The sequence below is a fragment of the Gambusia affinis genome, linkage group LG13 (genome assembly GCF_019740435.1).
Source record: "Gambusia affinis linkage group LG13, SWU_Gaff_1.0, whole genome shotgun sequence".
NCBI classification, from domain to species: domain Eukaryota; kingdom Metazoa; phylum Chordata; class Actinopteri; order Cyprinodontiformes; family Poeciliidae; genus Gambusia; species Gambusia affinis.
Window position 1 is genome coordinate 14,554,900 of NC_057880.1, and position 17,728 is coordinate 14,572,627.

The window sequence follows — 17,728 nt, forward strand, 5'->3', positions numbered from 1 at the left end:
CAAAAACTATCCGCAAACTTCCACTTCACAGTGATACATTATTGAGCTTTCTTTTATTTTCTATGGATAATCATTTTTTGTATTAATGTAGGCTTTAGAAGTTGGGATAAAAGGAGCCGTAAGTTCTGTTTTACATCAAAGCATTTTAATGTCACAGCATGTCAACAGTCTGGGCACAAGGTATAGTTATGAATACACTCTTCCACTTGAGTAGGAATTTTTATTTTATTTTATTTTTTTTTTTCGCTTCACTCGTGATCATTGTGCCAATTCCTTCACCATGAGGGTTTTTTCCTGTCAGTAAAACAGTGATTAATGTCTGCTTCCCTGTATGGGGCGGAGGGGTTGGATGGTACAACATCTTCATGGTTCATTTGCCCTCTCTGACTCATTCATCCACAACTGGGAAAAGAACTAAACAGCATACTCCTTTGTTGTCGCACAAAGGAGTAAAAGAGTTCACGACTCGTTTATATAAAAGAGTTGTGAACATTAAGCTCAAAGACATATAACTGAGGTGTTAAATTCCTACAAACAGCATTTTAGGTGCAAAATAAAATCGCACAAACAAAACAAATTTCAGTCCTTACTGATTAAATATTTTATAAGGCACAGAACCCCTTCAACAAAGCTCACACGTTAATGTTGGTGTTTCATGAAGTTTTAATGATCATTAAATATGCCCCATGAGGAAAATCAACAACTAAATTTGTCACAGATGATCTCTAGATTTCATTCATAAAGGTAAGATTTTTTTTACTCATAGTAGGTTTTGAAATCGTACTCAGGTGGCTTATGGAGGCTCGTAGAAGCTGCTGTGGTGAAAACATAAAACATAAAAATGCAAACTATATGCTGAGAATAAACTTCAGAAACTGTTACATGTTAATACAATATGACTCCTTTTTTTTCTCATATATTTTGAGGTAGGCTATTTGTTGGCAGTACTTAGCACTGCTGAATTGCATCAAAAGAGTCCTAGGTTTGAATTGGGTCTTTCTGCATGGAGTTTGTACATTGTCCTGGTGCGTGGGTTCTCTCCGGGTCCTCAGGCTTCCTCTCACAATTAAGGCTGCTCCGTTACTCTAATCTGCTCTTGGAGCAGAGCTGGTCTGAGCATGGAGGTTTGTTTTTGTATTAGCTCATGATGGACTGGTGACTTGTCCAGACTGTAATCCGCTTCTCGTCCAATGACCGCTAGAGGCACCAGAGACCCACTCCTGGTTTAAATCTCAGCAAACTCTTCCCAAAGTTTATGTGTATACAATTCAAAAACAAATAAAACGTGTATCACAAGCGTTTAGTTTGTTTGTTTTTTTCTTTAAGGAAATAGTAAAAATGAAACATTCAAATGTACAGTAAGAATAAAGCGGAGAAGCAGAATATTTATTTATGGTGGAACAAAAGATTTTTGTACCGTCTTTGGAATCAATTCAGCAAGGGTTTGATGAAATAAAAGGGGGTGACGTTTTTCTGCTCTCCCAAATTGTGAAGAGTTACTCCTACAGCAAAACTAAAAATACATAATTATTTCCCTTTTCTGACCACCCGAATGAGCTGCGTGCAACTCAAATGATTTCAAAATTAAATCTTGGAGATTCTAAGCGAAGTGTCTAACTTTGAAACGCACCTAAATTATTATTATTATTATTATTATTATTATTATTATTATTATTATTATTATTATTATTATTATTATTATTATTATTATTATTATTATTATTATTATTATGTAATTGATTTTTCCAGAAGGGCGTAAAAAAGATTTTCTACAAAGATTCACATGTGAAGTTTGCAAGCAACATAAACATTAGAACGTTCCTCCATATAACCTGTCAGTGCTGTAAGGCTGGTAGCATTGGTGTAGGTGGGGCTGCTGGTACTGATAGCCGTAGTACAGTGGCACAGTCGTGGGAAGGTGGGCTCCACTGCCCGGAATCCACTGCTTTTGCTCATTTCTCACCAGTACTTTAACCGCCACTGTCTTTGGTGAGCTGAGCGCCGCCAGGTCAGTGGCCTGCTGGCGCCGTTTCGTTTTGTATCTCCGGTTCTGGAACCAGATTTTCACCTGTGTCTCTGTGAGTTTCAAGGCGCATGCCAGGTCTGCCCGCTCGGGACCAGAGAGGTACCTCTGGGCGCTGAAACGGCGCTCCAGCTCGTGGACCTGCTCGTGGGAGAAAGCCGCTCTGGAGCGCTTCTTCGCAGCGGCGCAGTGGCTCTCCTCGGGGGAACAGCTGGATGTCTCCCCGCCGTGGTGGTGGTGGTAGTGGTGAAACCCCTTCATTCCTGCTTCCACCTGGTTCCTTTGCCGCTTATTCTGCTCCACATACTGGATGCCTGCACGCTCTGCGGTGCCTGACAACAATAACAGTCAACTATTAAAGTTTTTTTTTTTTTGTCTTTATTAAGCCGAATAAAACCAAATCATAACACTATGTGGAACTGAAAATCAATGAAGAAAATTAATATTAAATGCCAGTTACACCATCACAACCAGACAGCTTCCGAACAGTTTTCCATCATGTCAAGACATTTAAAAGCAACACAACCTACTCAAAAAAATGATAATTTTTTTAAAAATCCATTACATTAAGCTTAAAATCACATGTCAAGAAATTTTGTTTTAAAATATTCTCCACTGACATTTGATTATTCAAGATAAGCTGAAAAAAAAATTGGTTCTTTTACAATTAAAATTTAGCCACTTTTTATGGTCAGATATTTAGCCGAAACAATACAAACCTGCCCCTCTAATAAGACAAATACCAAATACACAGTGTATTTCCCCGTCTTTTTAAAGTTTATTTAATTTTAGTCATTTTTCAGACATGAATTAGGTACAACGCCACAGTTTAAAAAAAATAAATAGTCCAATTTCTATAAATGTCTTTTCTTGAAAGTGAAAACCTTACCTTCTCTGAAGTGAGTCGCAGCCCCTCCTTCTTTCTTGCCGGTGCCGGATCGGTGGCTTTCAGACACGCGTTTACCAGGAGAAAGTCTTTTCTGAATGGCGTTATCAAAGCCCGCACGTAAATTACGCGCAAGTGCGCAAAGCTCCTCTGCAGCTGTGTTGCCGGGATTCCCACAGGGAGCCTCCAGGCCGGTAAGAATGTCTTTGATTAAGAAGGTTGAAAACTTCGATGTCATGATGCACTGGAAGACCACGGGAAGCTGTGTCCTAACTCTGCACTGCAGCTCATGGAGACGTCAAGTCATAAGCAGCTCCAAAGTAAGCCTCTCGATCAGATGTCTTTCTATTGCTGTCATTTATTTGCCGTCAAATGAGTCCAGTCCCTTAAAGAGAAGTCTCTGCAAGAAACAGCCAAGAGTTTAACTGTCCTCGAGAAGAGGTTTAGTGAAAACGCGATAGGTTTTCTCCTCCTGCCCCCTCATTAGCGCCGCCCCGTTACAACCTTGGTGCAGCTTGCACGGAAGAAAAGTGATTCTACATTTGAGAAATTATAAAACGACTTCAGTTCTGTTTAGTTCTAGCTTACTGATTCAGTTAAGTGTATCAAAAGTCACTTCACAAGATTTTTGCTCACAAAATTCAATGAGCAAAAATGGTCATTTCAACTACCCGAAAATCTCAAAATGATGTAATATAAAAATTTGAAGCGGACCTTCAACAAAGACAAAGCACACTATGCACACTATTCTTGTAAAACATAGTCGCTTTATTTGTATAAATAAAATATCTCAATAAATGTAGTGCATAAAATGAATTGAGCGTTTGTAAATAGGCGCCCCATCCATTAATGTACCTCTGTAAATAACTTGACATAAACCTGATTTTTGAAACTGTTTATTTTTGTTTGTCAATAAAATTAGTCGTCCATTAAGCTCAACTGAGCGATTGTAGCGCCGCCATGTGGGAAAGATTATTGGCTTCCAAGCTAAGTGCAAATAAAAATAAGTGATAGCAGCCCCCACCCAAATGGACAGAAAGGCTGTTACACAATCAGCAAGCCGAGCTCCAAGCTGAGGAGATGTGATGACAGATGCAGAGATCTGTCTGCTCCCTGGGTCTTTGTGTTCTTCCTCTAACTAACCAGATAAATCTCTCTGCTTTCCACAGAACCAGATCTGCAGGGTGTCACAACACATCTGAGGGAAATTATGGATTTGTCGTAATTTCAATCCTTGTAAGTTAATTAAGCAAGCCTGGTTAAACAGCTAGCTGACAACTTCACTCACAATGCAAAACTGTTTGGTCTAGAGTGATCCTTTTGGAGGTTTCACAGCATGCAGTTGCAATTAACATATTCTCTACCTAGAATGCATCACTCCACTTTGGCTGCCAATTCAGTCCCACTGAACTCTCATAATTATTTTCGAATAGTAGATTTTTCTTTGAGGAAGTTGACTCTCTGTTTCTAATGCTAAAGATGCAAACAGAAAATATGTCATTTTGAAATGCCCAGTGCATCATTGTGATCATTTCAATATTACTATAAATTATGTACATTTAGCAGCCATGATGCACTTACTCTCACTTACTCATCTATCTATATTTTATCAATCAAATCCTCTGTTTATTAACAACATAATAACAAGTATTTAGCAAATTAACTTATACAAGCAAAAAATAAATAATCTAAGACCCATTAGTTCACAACACAATACACCAGAAAATTCAGGCATATGATGTAACTGAACCAGAAATAAAGTCCTTAAATCTACTCCAACATTGCATCGTGTGAACAATTTCCTTGACACAGCTAAGATGTGCCATTCTTTGGCATTAACAGGTTCAGAATTAGGGAGTATGCTTGATTTTAGTCTTATCATTGGACTACTCAAATCTGGAGACAGACTTTTAAAATCTATTCTGGTTAGTTGCTTTGTAAAACTTTGTAATACTCAAGGTGTGTACATTATTGGCAGCTGCCTCAGGATTACAACTCTCAGTTTAAGGTTATCTTTAGTGTCATCTGCCGCTAAGCTAAATATTCTTGCAACAACAGAAACTTTCTCAGCTTTATTTTGATGGCTCCTAATGTTTAATGATATATTTGTCACACTCTTCATATTATTTTATCTAACACTGGGCACAGTATGTTAGAACAGCCAATGACTGAATCGGAATGATCATCAATCAAACTGTTAATTTTTCATTTGCTTCACTCCAGACTTTACAATGAGAACATAATGTAAACATACCCAGCACAACATTCCTTATCTGCTTTTTGTATTCTCATTAATAACTTGCCTGGGGTCTACATTTTGGTTCTAAAAAGCCATGTTTGATTTATCTACTACACCATTTTTTAAAAACTTAACTAACGCATCTGCTACGTTGTTTTTAATTATCTCTATGTTCTATCATCAAGTGATTAGACACTTTGCTCAAGCTCTATTAGGCCAAAATACTGATTCGTTGAAAATAATGCGAGAAGCAATACTATTAAGCTTTAACTGTAATGTTTAACTTGAAAATAAAACGGAAGCCGAGCTGTGTTTTGTTTCGGCAGTACATATTGAGAACGGATTGCATTCAGTAGAAGCAAACAGGACCACCATGACTTTTATTTTAACAAACAACAAATGGAAAAACAGAGATATTTGCTGAACCTTTCATGATAATATCAAGGACATTATTTTGAAACTAAGCATTTCTCTGACTTTGAGTCACCACCTCACAATTTGCAGTGTAAACTACCCTAAAATTTCAATTTTGAATTGCTGTAGCTCAGACACGTGCAGGGGGGGGGGGGGGGAGGCTTGAGCCCCTGCCCTTTTTATCCTTGATGCCCTAGTGCCCTTTTTGAGTTTTTTTTATTTTTTATAAAAGTTTTTTAATTTTTTTATTTTTAATCTGTATGTCAGAAGGCCTGTTTATGCCCCTCAGCAATAATATTTAGCTAAATAAAATAATTTAGTTAAAAAAATAAAAATAAATAAAAAAATTGTCTAACTGCTCTCAATCTAATAATGACTCTCAGAGCCTCCATGTTGTTCAGGCATCGGGTCCATGGTGAGGAGGAGGAGGGGGCGGATCTGTGTCTTCTATCAAATCCAAACTTCCTAATTAAATCCTAAATGTACTATTTATTTTTTTTCAGCTGAATGCATTAAATAAAATATAATAATATTGTCATTTTCTATAAATAATGCTACAGGTTTAGATCTATGGTCTGTGTTACAATTAAACCATTTCTAGGGGCCCCTGAGTGTCTGGAGGCCCCTGAATGTTTGGAGACCCCTAAATGGCCCCTACCAGCAGCTACTGAGTTTTCTTTATCTTGATATTCCAGTCTTATAATTCTAGGTCTCAAAGGTGCTAACATCAAACTATTATATAGATTTAACCCCTTTGAGCTTTTTGGATCTATAAATCAGTCTGCTAGAGGTTAAATAGATATTATTAGAGCTTAATTAGCAAAATGGCAGCAATTTTGCTTATTTCATAACTTTATAACCAGCAACTTTCTCTCCTCTGGTCTCTTTTACAGCTACAATCTCAGATCTGCTCAGCCATCCAGGACTGTCAGCAGCAGAAACAGAAACTTTATACCTGTTGGGGAAAATATAAACTATATTTACTTTGGATTTCCCCCTGTGATGGCAATGATATAGTAGGAGTTAGATTATTGATTAATATGGGTTGTTGCTATGTTGTTGTACGGTGTTTTTGTTCAATGTGCCCCTTTTTTAAATTTGAGCCCCTGCCCCTCCAAAGGTCTCTGCACGGCCCTGCTGTAGCTTATTGTCTATTTTCAGTTAGCTTGTCCACATTTGACAAGCAAAACTGTCCACATTTGAAAGTACGATTTTCTCATTGAGGATGCAGGTTAATTTATTGCTAACTTTTGTAAAAGTGTGTCACATCAAGTTCTGCACCTTTTTATTCTCTAGCATTCAAGTCACAGTAATATTTACTTTCAAAGTGTATCAGGCCAAATGTGGGAACCAAACCTTTCTGTACAGCTAGAACTCCCATCATTCATCAATATGGACGCATTTGTTTTCCTCTCCTGGACGGTGGTTCTGTTTTTCCCCCCCTAAGGTCCTTGAGTGGTTGCCATTGGAGACCTTTCTGTTTTGGGAAACTCCGCGAGCTTACAGCTCCGAGATGAGCAGCTATCTTTGGAAGCACGCGCGATAGCGATCGCGGGCGCCTGCCTTTCAGAGCGCTGGTGGCTCAGCCCGCTGCGTCCTCAGGCATCGCCGTCCTGTCGCCAGCTCTATTTACACTAGTGACTCTGCAGCACTTAGAGCTGACACCAGGTATGTCCTAAACCGGCAGAGCAGTAGCCAGAGGAAGTGACCAGGGAGGCTATCAGAAGAGACAAACACTCTGTTTACTTTGCCATTCATCTCCATTTATAGCGTCTGAGCGTTCTGCCATGGCTTGTAGGTAAAGGTATTTGCTGAAGTCCATGTCCAGCATAGTGGGAGTGTTAATAGTTGTGTGTGTTTGTGCTTAGGATGTGTGATGCGTCAAGCTTAAATTAGCTGAAAATGTGATTTATTAAATTATTATTATTATTATTATTATTATTATTATTATTATTATTATTATTATTATTATTATTATTATTATTATTATTATTATTGTAGTAGTAGTAGCAATAGTAGTATTTTTATTTTGTTTTTTTCCCAACAGTATGTTGAGCTCTGATGGTTTCCAAGCTGTGTGTGTTCCGATGATATCGGCTGTCTGGTTAATGTCCATCTCTGAATCCTGGCCGGACGTAAGCTCCCTTTTAAATTTTCTCTGTTTCTGGTTCTTGTCTCAGATTTTCTCACAGGCGGAAAAAAATTCTTTTTTTTTTTTTTTTTTTTGCTTGAGAAATTGTTTGAAACTTTGAAAAAAATTGGAATAAAACTGACCGGATAACATTTTAGAGGGGTAATCTAAATGGACAGCGTGCCATTAGGCACAGAAAGAGACGAACACTAAGTCAAGTTGTGCTTTTTGTCTGGTTAGTTTCTTCACTCCGTCGCCGTCGATTATTCTCATATTAATGCTTAGTCACTTGATCGCAGACTCGATCCTGTTAATCGCCAGTTTTATTGCATTTATAGACTTTCAGTATCATTCATAAAAAGAAAAACAAAAACAGTATGAAACACAAGTAAAGCTGTACACGAATAGTAAAAAATCCCAACATAATACTTCTTTATGAGTACGCACTAAGCGCTTGCAATGACTTGTGGTTTTGTTATGGCTCCATTGAAGCAGGCCCCTTCCTCTTCATCCAACATTTAATTGACTAAACTCCAGATTTAATAGCTTAAAAGCTAATTCTAATTCAGAAATGCACATATCAGTTTCTGTTATTTTAGGATTTACACCCATAGTCTAACACTGCAAATAGTCCAAATAGATCTAAAGAAATGAATCTTCAATATTGTCATTTTTCATCCCAGTCTGTGGTTTATGGCTACTTCATTCGCTACACCTACTTAAAGCCAACATATAGCTTGCACGATCGTAATCTTGAGTCCATTCATTAATCCATTGAAGCCTGTTCCAGCTACCATGCCCGGATGCCTTGCAGGGTTCCCTGGCAGGGTTGGATCACAGGTCCTTGAGGAGCCTGGCTTTGCGTCTGCGCGCCCAGATTTCCCAAATTCATGTTCATGAACGCATTCGGAGCACTGCTGCTCGGTGGAAGAGCGGGCAAACTAGAGTAAGTACAAGAGTATGTGTTATTGTACACAGAGTTGTTGTAGCTGTAGGCCGGGTAGTTGTAGCTGTAAGGATTCGGAGCTGCTACTGTGTAAGGACTGTTATAGTTCTGCGATCCGGCCAGACAGGGCCTCCCGTCCCGGACCAGAACCGGTACCGCCACCCTCCGCGGCGGTGGTGGATGGTGATGGTGGTGGTGGTGATGGTGGTGCCCCGCGATCTCAAGCGTCTTGTCCTGTCGCTGCCTCTTACATTTGTACCTCCTGTTCTGGAACCAGATCTTGACCTGGGTGGAGGTGAGCTTCAGGGAGCTGGCCAGGTGCTCCCTCTCTGGGGCGGACAGGTAGCGCTGCTGCTTGAAGCGCCGCTCCAGCTCGAAGACCTGGGCCTGGGAGAAAAGGACGCGGGGCTTCCTCCTGGTCCTCTGCTGCTTGGTGACGGGCTTCTCTGACTCTGTGTCCTCTCCACACTCGCTTCTCAGAGCACCACAGCTTTCTGTTAAAAAAATAAATGCATAATTTTTTACATAAATACATGCATTCTACGTAAAAAAAAGGTAATTAAACTGTATTGAATATGTGTATTGAATATGTTATATTGGAAAGATCTGCCTGTATTTTTCTTTTTTTTATGAATTGATCTATTTGTCCTGCAAAATGACACAATTTGCGCTAAATAACGGAACTGAATTAACCACGTAATAACCTCATTACCTAAATTTCTCAAATTAGTGTTTAGTAAAATAAAGCATCACAGGTATTTAATTTTATTTGTTTATTCATTGTTTGTGTTTCTAAAAATCAAATAGGTATTAAAATAGAAAAGGAAAAGTAAACATTAAAACGTTTAATTCACTTGTGGAAAAAGTCAAACATAAAATTCGAGACCTTTGCAAACTCAGAACCTGTTCATGTTTAGTCAGGTAAATGCGCGTCTTTTTTAATTGTTGCCCGAGCTTCATATACTAGGCTATACACTCAAATGATTATGAAAGCTATCAAGCATTATTTGTTATTATGCACAAATTCCATCAAAAATCCCGGCCTTGGTACCGCTTATGTATTCTTACATAAACGGTCCAAATGTAAAAGTTGATGACTATATTTTACAACAAAATCGGAGAAGACGCTCACACTTCTGGGAGTATTTGCAGCACATATTATGTTAGCTTGTGCGCTTTGCAAGTTTGCAAATGTCATCTTATGCCCTATTTACGTATTTACTGTCACTGTAATACAGCTCACATTGCCAAACAGCTCATGCAATTATGATAACCGTTCAGTTTTCCACTCACTGCCGCCGTGCTCCTCCTGTTCGCTCTGCAGGTGCGGGTCTGCGGAATGAATTTGTGCCGTGTCTCCGAACACATCCGCGGCCAGTCCGGACTCCGTCAGTCGGTCCTGGACGCTCAGCGCGCTAAGGTACGACATCCTCTCCTCGCTCTCCGACAGGCAGGAGCTGATGGGGCTGGGGCTGTCCCTGCCCGCCAGCATGCAGGAGGGCGGCGAGTGAGAGCCGAACGGCTTGTTCGGGAAGGAACCCGGCTGTGCCAGCGCGCCGGAGAGGCCGAAGCAGGAGATCAGCTGAAGCTGTTGCTGCTGAGACTGTTGCTGCAGCTCCAGCTTTAGAATGTCCTTCACGGAAAAGGGCGTGGTGGACGCAGCTACAGCTGGACTGGGAATCATGATTATCATATAGGTAATTTTAAAAAGCGCCACAAAGCCCAGGCAGTGATCCGATTTCTATCAGGCTTGCGAATAAAGAGGGTTAATAGCCCGTGCGTAAAGCTGGAAAATGGTCGCGCTCTGCTGCCTTTTCACGCAGATCAGGGAGGGTTGGCTGTCTTTCAGCTGTGACATGCCTCTCCACGGGCTGTGCGCCTGTGGCTGGAGGGCTCACACAGAAAAAGAGAGAGGTCGGTCCTGTTTGGCTGGCTAACATTCAGTTATCTGGAGAAAGAGCTGGGTCAGCCAAGATGCTGTCCTCTCTCTTTCAGTGACGTTCCGCCGCGGGGGAGGGACTCTAGGACCTTCTGTACATGTTTCCCTGCGTCAGTGAGTGATTCCTAATTTATGACATTTTATTGACACCAACGACTCTTCTCGGGCTGCTATAGGTGTGAAAGGTAAGATCGTTTTACGCATCTTGTGTTTTTTTTTCACACCAGTAAGCATTTATCTGTTTACTTATTTTAATTTGGCAAATAATTCACTAATTTCACGAAGAATACTAGAAACTTTTTAACTTAACACCCCCCTTTTCATAGCTACTTGGGCTGTAATACATTTTGATCAAAGTGTTTTTGCTGTTTGGCCCATCAGCCACCGCAGCTCTTCCCATCGTCACCTTGGTGGTTTTAAGATAAGCAATACCTTCATTTCCTGCCGCAGAAAAAAATCATGACTGAGATAATATATCTGCGGTAAACCAGATGCAAACCAGGAGGAGGTTTAGGATCCTAATTCAATTACTTATATGAGACTCCGCATATTGCAGGTTTAGTTTCTGTAAAATTTGGGGCCACATGATGTTTTTCCTTTTATTTGCGCACTAAAAGATAAAATGCGTAATATATTTTATTTATAAAGTAAAAATAGAAACAAAACAACAACAACAAAAACCCAACTTATTTAAGATGTATTTTTTAATGAGCTGTGAAAAATAGACATTAATTATTTCAGTCGGAGAAAATGTTTATTTAGGCAGAGGAAAATGTATTCAATTGTGGTTTTACTTGTCGCAGAACGATTCTATTGCTTCTTTTTCCGATTCAGCTTGTCTGAATTTAAGTAAGATTTTTGAGTTTTAAATGATAATCTTGGAATTTGCCAACTCTATGACACATTGCTTGAATTGTATCTGTTTTGGTGAGGTCTTCAAAAGAGATTGAAAGAGCGATGGTCACGCTTCTGTTGTTTATATAGTATTTCATGCATTTGTATTGATATGTCTGATTAAAACCGATGTAAAATAAGGAGCGAGAAAGAACGTTCTAAGGGAAAAAAGATTAGTGGGTCAGATGTTTAGCATGTGGTTCATCCTCCTTCGTCCTATTTCGAAATACTTTCAAAGTGAGAAATATAAAACGTTTAAATAATTACTGCTCAGCGAGACCCTCCAGATGAATATTCAATACCATATAATTGCAATTAATTTTAATTGTTTTTATTTTAAGTCTCAACCTGCTTCATCTGCGACACGAAAAGCAATACTTTACTAATAAATAAATAAATAAGCAAGCCATAAGTCTGGGTATGTGTGTGTTCATGTCTGCATGTCTCTGTGTTGGTCTGGGACTGACTGACCGGCTATTTGTCCCGGGCAGTATAGAGATACAAATCCTGCCGCAGCCTCACCAAGTTTTGAGTGAAGTTTTGAGCTCAGAGGACGGTGTTTGTCTATGTTTAGATCTTTTTCTTGCACTGTATTTATTTACATCTTGCCATTTTCCCCTTGTGTTGTTCATTTTTTGTTTCCACTTGAATTTTGGACCGATAGCTTCCTTAGATTATTGAATTCCCCGTTTATTGCTTAAATTAGTTCCAAGCCAATCTTCCGTCAGCTTACTTTCCTGCACAGCTATTACTCATCACCTCATTTCCCTCAGCCTGATTTCTCCCTCAGCTGTGCGCTATTCCCTCCTGATTAGCTCTGCTGGTTATGTTCTCTCTTCCACCTCTCATTTGCATTTACGCTCTCCGGTTTGCATTGCTCCCCCGTCGTACTCCATGAAATGGTCCTGTTCCCCCAGCGGTTTCGTTATCCTGTTATCCTTTCCCGTGAGTGTTTTCTGCGTTTTATTAAATCACTTATCACGGACACGCCGAATTCATGTCTGTAATAAACCTACAACACTAAAACATCTGTTGCCTTTGTTTGTTTTGCTGTTGGCATTAGTTTTGTTGTTTTCACATTATGCCGTACATTCGCAATACTCATAGTTTCAAAATAGAAATAATTGTTACCACTACTACGACTAATAATAATAATAATAATAATAATAATAATAATAATAATAATAATAATAATAATAATAATAATAATGAAATAGAAATGCTAATAATAATAATAATAATAATAATAATAATAATAATAATAATAATAATAATAATAATAATAATAATAATAATAATAATAATAATAATAAAGGTGATAGAATTCTGGTTTCTGAAAAAGGCCTTGTGTGGTGAAACAGGACACCACTCTCTATCTGTGGCCAAGTGCAGGCGCCAGGGTCTGAGGGCCTTAAACTGTGTGGAAAGAAAAGAAGGGAATGTCCACATAATCTCATCCGCTCCCCATCAGCAGGGCGCTGTTTAGATGAGAGCACCGTCTTCTCTTTTCTTCTTTTAGAGAATTTGAAACGGGCTATTTACAAAGGGTAAATAAGTAGAGGGCATTTAAATTTTCTCAATTGAAATGTGCGCCTGTGGTTGTATCTTTGGACAACACAGCAGCTCTTAAAATGAATGAAATTATAAATAGACAAGAGAAATATGGCGATTTATTCTAAATATGAGCTCTTTGCGTGGTTTTACGCGGCGTCTGGAATCAGGGCGCAGACATAGCTTGGGGGCTGAAAAGTCACTCATTCTTACGCTAATAGTTCACTTAGCTTTCAGCCTTAAACGCCCATGAGCACAGCCTCTCCACTGACCATCATCACCATCAGCCTCATCATCGCCAGCGGTCTTCGCGTGCCATAGACAGTCCAAAAGTGGCCAAGCACAGGCGCGTGTTTACGGAGCGGAAGAGTCTGTTTCCTGCCTGTAACAAAACCCAGACTCTCAGAGTGTCAAGGAGCTTCTTGGTGCTGAGTGCGTCTCCCGCAATACATCATCTTCATCCCAGAATCAGCGCGATAAGACGGGTAAGGTTAGACCCGCAGCAAAGGTCACCCAGCATAAAACAAAGGTGTGAGAATAACAACCTCGAGGAGAAATTAAAACGACCTTTTTCAAAAACGGTCGATGTGATACGCGTTTTCTGTTATAATTTTCATAAAAAGTTGCTTTGCCAGGTATTGATGAACGTGTCTATTCTTGCCTCCCCTTATCTCTGGAGACGGAACAGCTCTTTGCCTCAGAGTGGCAGGTGGATAGTCATACCAGTACAGGTCTAGAAACCAATCCTCTGAGAGATTTAGAGTCGCTCTTTCAAGACAGAAAAGCCCTGAGCTGAGAATGCAAGTGAGAAGATGACTTGAAAGTGATTCCAATGAGTCTGTACCTGCTTATGGTTGCAGGTACAGACTTTATACAGTGCTTTGCAAAAACATGTAAACCATTTTATAAAAAACGTTTCATAATTTTAGAATCACAAACTTTATTATGACTTGTAAGAAACCCCAAGTAATTCTTGCATTTGCTTGAGTCCAGCCGAAACAGTTCAACCTCTGTCCTCAGAGATGGAGAGTTTCTGTTGTAATTTTTCAACCTTACCAAATATTGTTTATTAAATATTCATGACTTTGACTTGGCCGTTCTCAAACCTAAATGAGCTGTGCTCTAAACCACTGATGAAAAATGCCAGTCCTCAGGTGATTTGTACTCCACGATTTATAAATGTGTGTGCTTTATACAAGTGAAAACTTTGTGATTGGTGGTACTCTATAAAATCTGTAAAATGAGAATGCAATTCAGACATTTGATAGCGGTGTTAGACAGGGGGAGGCAACTTCCAGTTGTAGGGCTCTGACCACCCAGGATCACAGTTTTACTTTGCTGATCATCCCATTATAGATCTGGCTGTATAGGGTTGATCACAATGTTTAACCATGGGGTTGATGAGATTAGGGGTGATGTTCAGCTTAACCTTTTCCTTCTCATGCAACATTTTTGCCAAAACGTTTGATTCATTTAGTTATTTTCTAATCTCAGCAAGATTAGATTACCTTCTTCCACATGTTTGTTACGTCCCTGACTGTAGCAAGCTGGAATTCTGACATGTTTCATCTCACCATTCCTTTATAAAGGCTAGTTTTGTTAGGTGAACCATTAGTAGTAGTCCTGTCAACAGATTCTCCCACCTAAGTTGCCGATCTCTATAACTGTTACAAAGTTAATATGGGCCTCCTTACTGCTCCTCATTACTTATTTTGTCTCGTTTGCCGCTCACATCTAACCTTCCTTTAAACTACTTGACAACTTCATCCATCCGTTCATGCGTTATCATACATGTTTATCCCTAGGGAGATTGTGAGGGTTGCTGGTGCCTATGTCCAGCGGTCAATGAGTGATAGGTGGGGTTCACCCTGGACTGGCCGCCAGTCATTCACAGGGTATACTTGACAACCTTATTCCTAGTATGGTGCTGTGTGATTATGAAAATAGGCTATTTTCATAATCATGAAAATATGATTATATTTTCATTCCTGACTGATTTTATTTCCTGATTTGACTATCCCACAGGCTGTGAAAGATTCTTTTCAGCTTCTTGAATAAGAAAAACATTGCCACGTTTAAGTGTAAAGGTCCTTGAAAATAATTATACGGGCAAAACCTCATACTAACCATGGCTGATTGACATTGAACTTTCCTTTTTCCTTTATTTCATGGTCATCAGTAAATATGGCAAAAGACCAAAGTGTTGTGTATCAGCAAAGTCTCAGTTCTTTTAGGTCCCGGAAGTTGAGTCTTATCAGCAGGCCATGTGACGGTGTCAGTAGCCAGAACCCAGGCTTGCTCCATTGTGCCTCTGCCTGGAACCAAGTGACGGATGATAGCGTCTTCTCCCTGGAGGAAGTGAGGAGGCCAGAGGCGAGCCCAGAGAGAGATTTGAATTTTAGCTAAATCTTGTTCTCACCCACTTATCAGCTTTGAAAGTGCCTAATATATTCCACATTAGGACCTAGCTCACAGGTTTGCGCAGTCCCTCAGGACTCATTGTGATAACCATGTTGGGGGAAAAGAGACACTAATTAGGCAGTTTACTTGAAAGACTGTGAGAGAGTGAACTGAACCCGTGCTCTGTGTTACTCAGAGACCCTGAAAGGAGGAAGTGAGGTCAGGTCCGTCTGGGTCCCTTGCCCTTTGCCCTCCCAGGGGTATCATAAATTAGGCTGCTGTAATTCTCTCCCAGACGGCCTCGCCCTAGCAGGTGTGTGTTTGTATATATGAGCATTAAGGGCGGGTTGTTAGGGCTGTAATATCTGTGATATACGGTGGTGTTTTAGGAGGAAATACCCAACCTAAATAACTCCATCCTCTGCTGCTGCTATTCCAAAGTCCTGTTGATAAAGATAGGCTGGGAGAAATTATTAGTACATTGTGAGTAAGTTCAAATACTGTATTGATTTTGCAGATTCAGGTCAATCATCACTGTATGAAGGTTTAGAAAGTAGAGTTGTAGAACCTCTGAAATTTTAAGATTAAATGGGTGGTGCCTAAGATAAGGCTACTACACTTTTTATCGCTGATCCAGGAAGACAAATTCAGCTGTTTGGATATAGTTACCTGATAAAAAGTTATAGTGTGAAAACTAAATGCCTTTGACAAGGCATTTATCAGGACCAGATAACCTCAAAGCAGTTCACACTACATTCAGTCATTCACAAATTCACACACTGATCATATTGAGCTACATTATAGCCACAGCTGCTCTGGGGTAGAAGCAAGGCTGCTGTATAATTGGCACCAGCAGGTTTTCTGACAACAACCAGAAGGCACGGTTGGTGAAGTGTCTTGCCCAAGGACACAACACCTTAGCCTCACAGAGCAGGGGTTTGAACCGGCAACCCACCGGTTACAGGACGAACTCCTGTCCTAGTATACCACCGTCACCCCTCCAAATGTTAATGTGATTCTGTTGAGAGGCTTTGATCACCACATTTGTTAAACAGCTGAGTGCAGATGTGCAACTGGAGCTGCTTTGTGTTACATTGCAACCTCCGAATAGTTTGACACTGTATGTAAAAAAAAAATAAAAAAAAAAAAAGATCTTTTGTGCGACATCCTCATCTCATACTGAGAATAGCTGATTTACGTTGAACTTCCCTTTTTCCTTTAATTCCTGTTCATCGGTAAATATAACAAACATTTTCTAGGCGCTGCACTGTTGCGCTCTTTCTGTTGCCGCTGTTGTGTAATGTCTAAGATATTGAAAGTTTGCTCAGGACTAACAGTATTTGCAAAGCTTGGTGATTTTTGGTATGTTCAGGTCTTCAAAACCAACGTCACTTTGGAAAAGAATAATGAGCACTTTAATATTCAGGCCTTTGAAGACCTTTTAGCTGCTCATGCTTAATAAATCTGTTTTTATTCTGCTATGGCATTCAGAATACCAGAGATTCTTTTAAATGGACCATCTCAAATTATCCAGTTACTTTAATCAATCTGGATTTACTAAATAACGACACCAACAGAGCTGTCCATTGCAGGCTAGATACAACTGCCTATATCATTTTAACAAAACCCCACTTTAAAAGTCCCATACTACACACTGAAGAGTCAGAAGGCTTTTTAAGAAATTCATTCTTTTCAGTTGATTTATAAAAATGTACAGAAAACACAAGATATATTACAGACCATAACTTGACTGAAAATGTTTGGGATATTTCCATTATCAGCACAAGATCTTTGTCAAAAGCCCGTTTTATGTCTCAATCTTTTGAGATAAAGTCTTTCGTGGCATACTCGTGATGTCAGATGTCAATGACATATTAATCATGTCATCATTTAGTAACTGGAACATAATTTTCACCAGCTTGTTTTGAATTGTTTTATAATCGTTTTGCTTATGCAAACTGAATCTAAATGTGGCTGAGCTCTCAAAAAGCTGTTCATGTTGATATATTTTTAGGCTTTGCCGTCAGAAAGCAAAACACATGTAATATTGTGCTTTTTATTTGTAGCCACCAATGAGAAAATTTCTTTCTTCACAAGCAAAATCTTGTTTATGTTATCACAAGCAATTCTAGTATGAAAAGGGTGCTGTTATTTCAACTACTAAATGTGAATGCTATTCAAAAGAGACTGCAGAACATCAAGAGTTTGTGTATAAATGTGCAAAAACTGACGGTTGAAATTATACAGTTAAATATCTGATTCATTTTTTCTTTATTGTAGAATTTTTTGTGTGTGTTTTTCCATC

At 39.4% G+C, this 17,728-nt stretch overlaps 2 protein-coding genes across 2 annotated transcripts; both read right to left on the bottom strand.

Moving 5' to 3' along the window:
* Positions 1-128: 128 nt before the first annotated feature.
* Positions 129-3,323, bottom strand: nkx3.3 (NK3 homeobox 3). Its single transcript, XM_044136173.1, has 2 exons — positions 2,913-3,323; positions 129-2,355 (listed from the first exon to the last, which is right to left on the bottom strand). Exons 1-2 carry the CDS (start codon positions 3,145-3,147, stop codon positions 1,811-1,813), a joined length of 780 nt encoding a protein of 259 aa, XP_043992108.1. The 5' UTR covers positions 3,148-3,323; the 3' UTR covers positions 129-1,810.
* A 3,286-nt stretch (positions 3,324-6,609) lies between these two features.
* On the bottom strand, positions 6,610-10,587 carry nkx2.3 (NK2 homeobox 3). The gene is made up of 2 exons (XM_044136580.1): positions 9,933-10,587; positions 6,610-9,133 (listed from the first exon to the last, which is right to left on the bottom strand). The coding sequence occupies exons 1-2, from the start codon at positions 10,330-10,332 to the stop codon at positions 8,484-8,486; spliced, it is 1,050 nt and encodes a 349-aa protein (XP_043992515.1). The 5' UTR covers positions 10,333-10,587; the 3' UTR covers positions 6,610-8,483.
* Between the last annotated feature and the right edge of the window lie 7,141 nt (positions 10,588-17,728).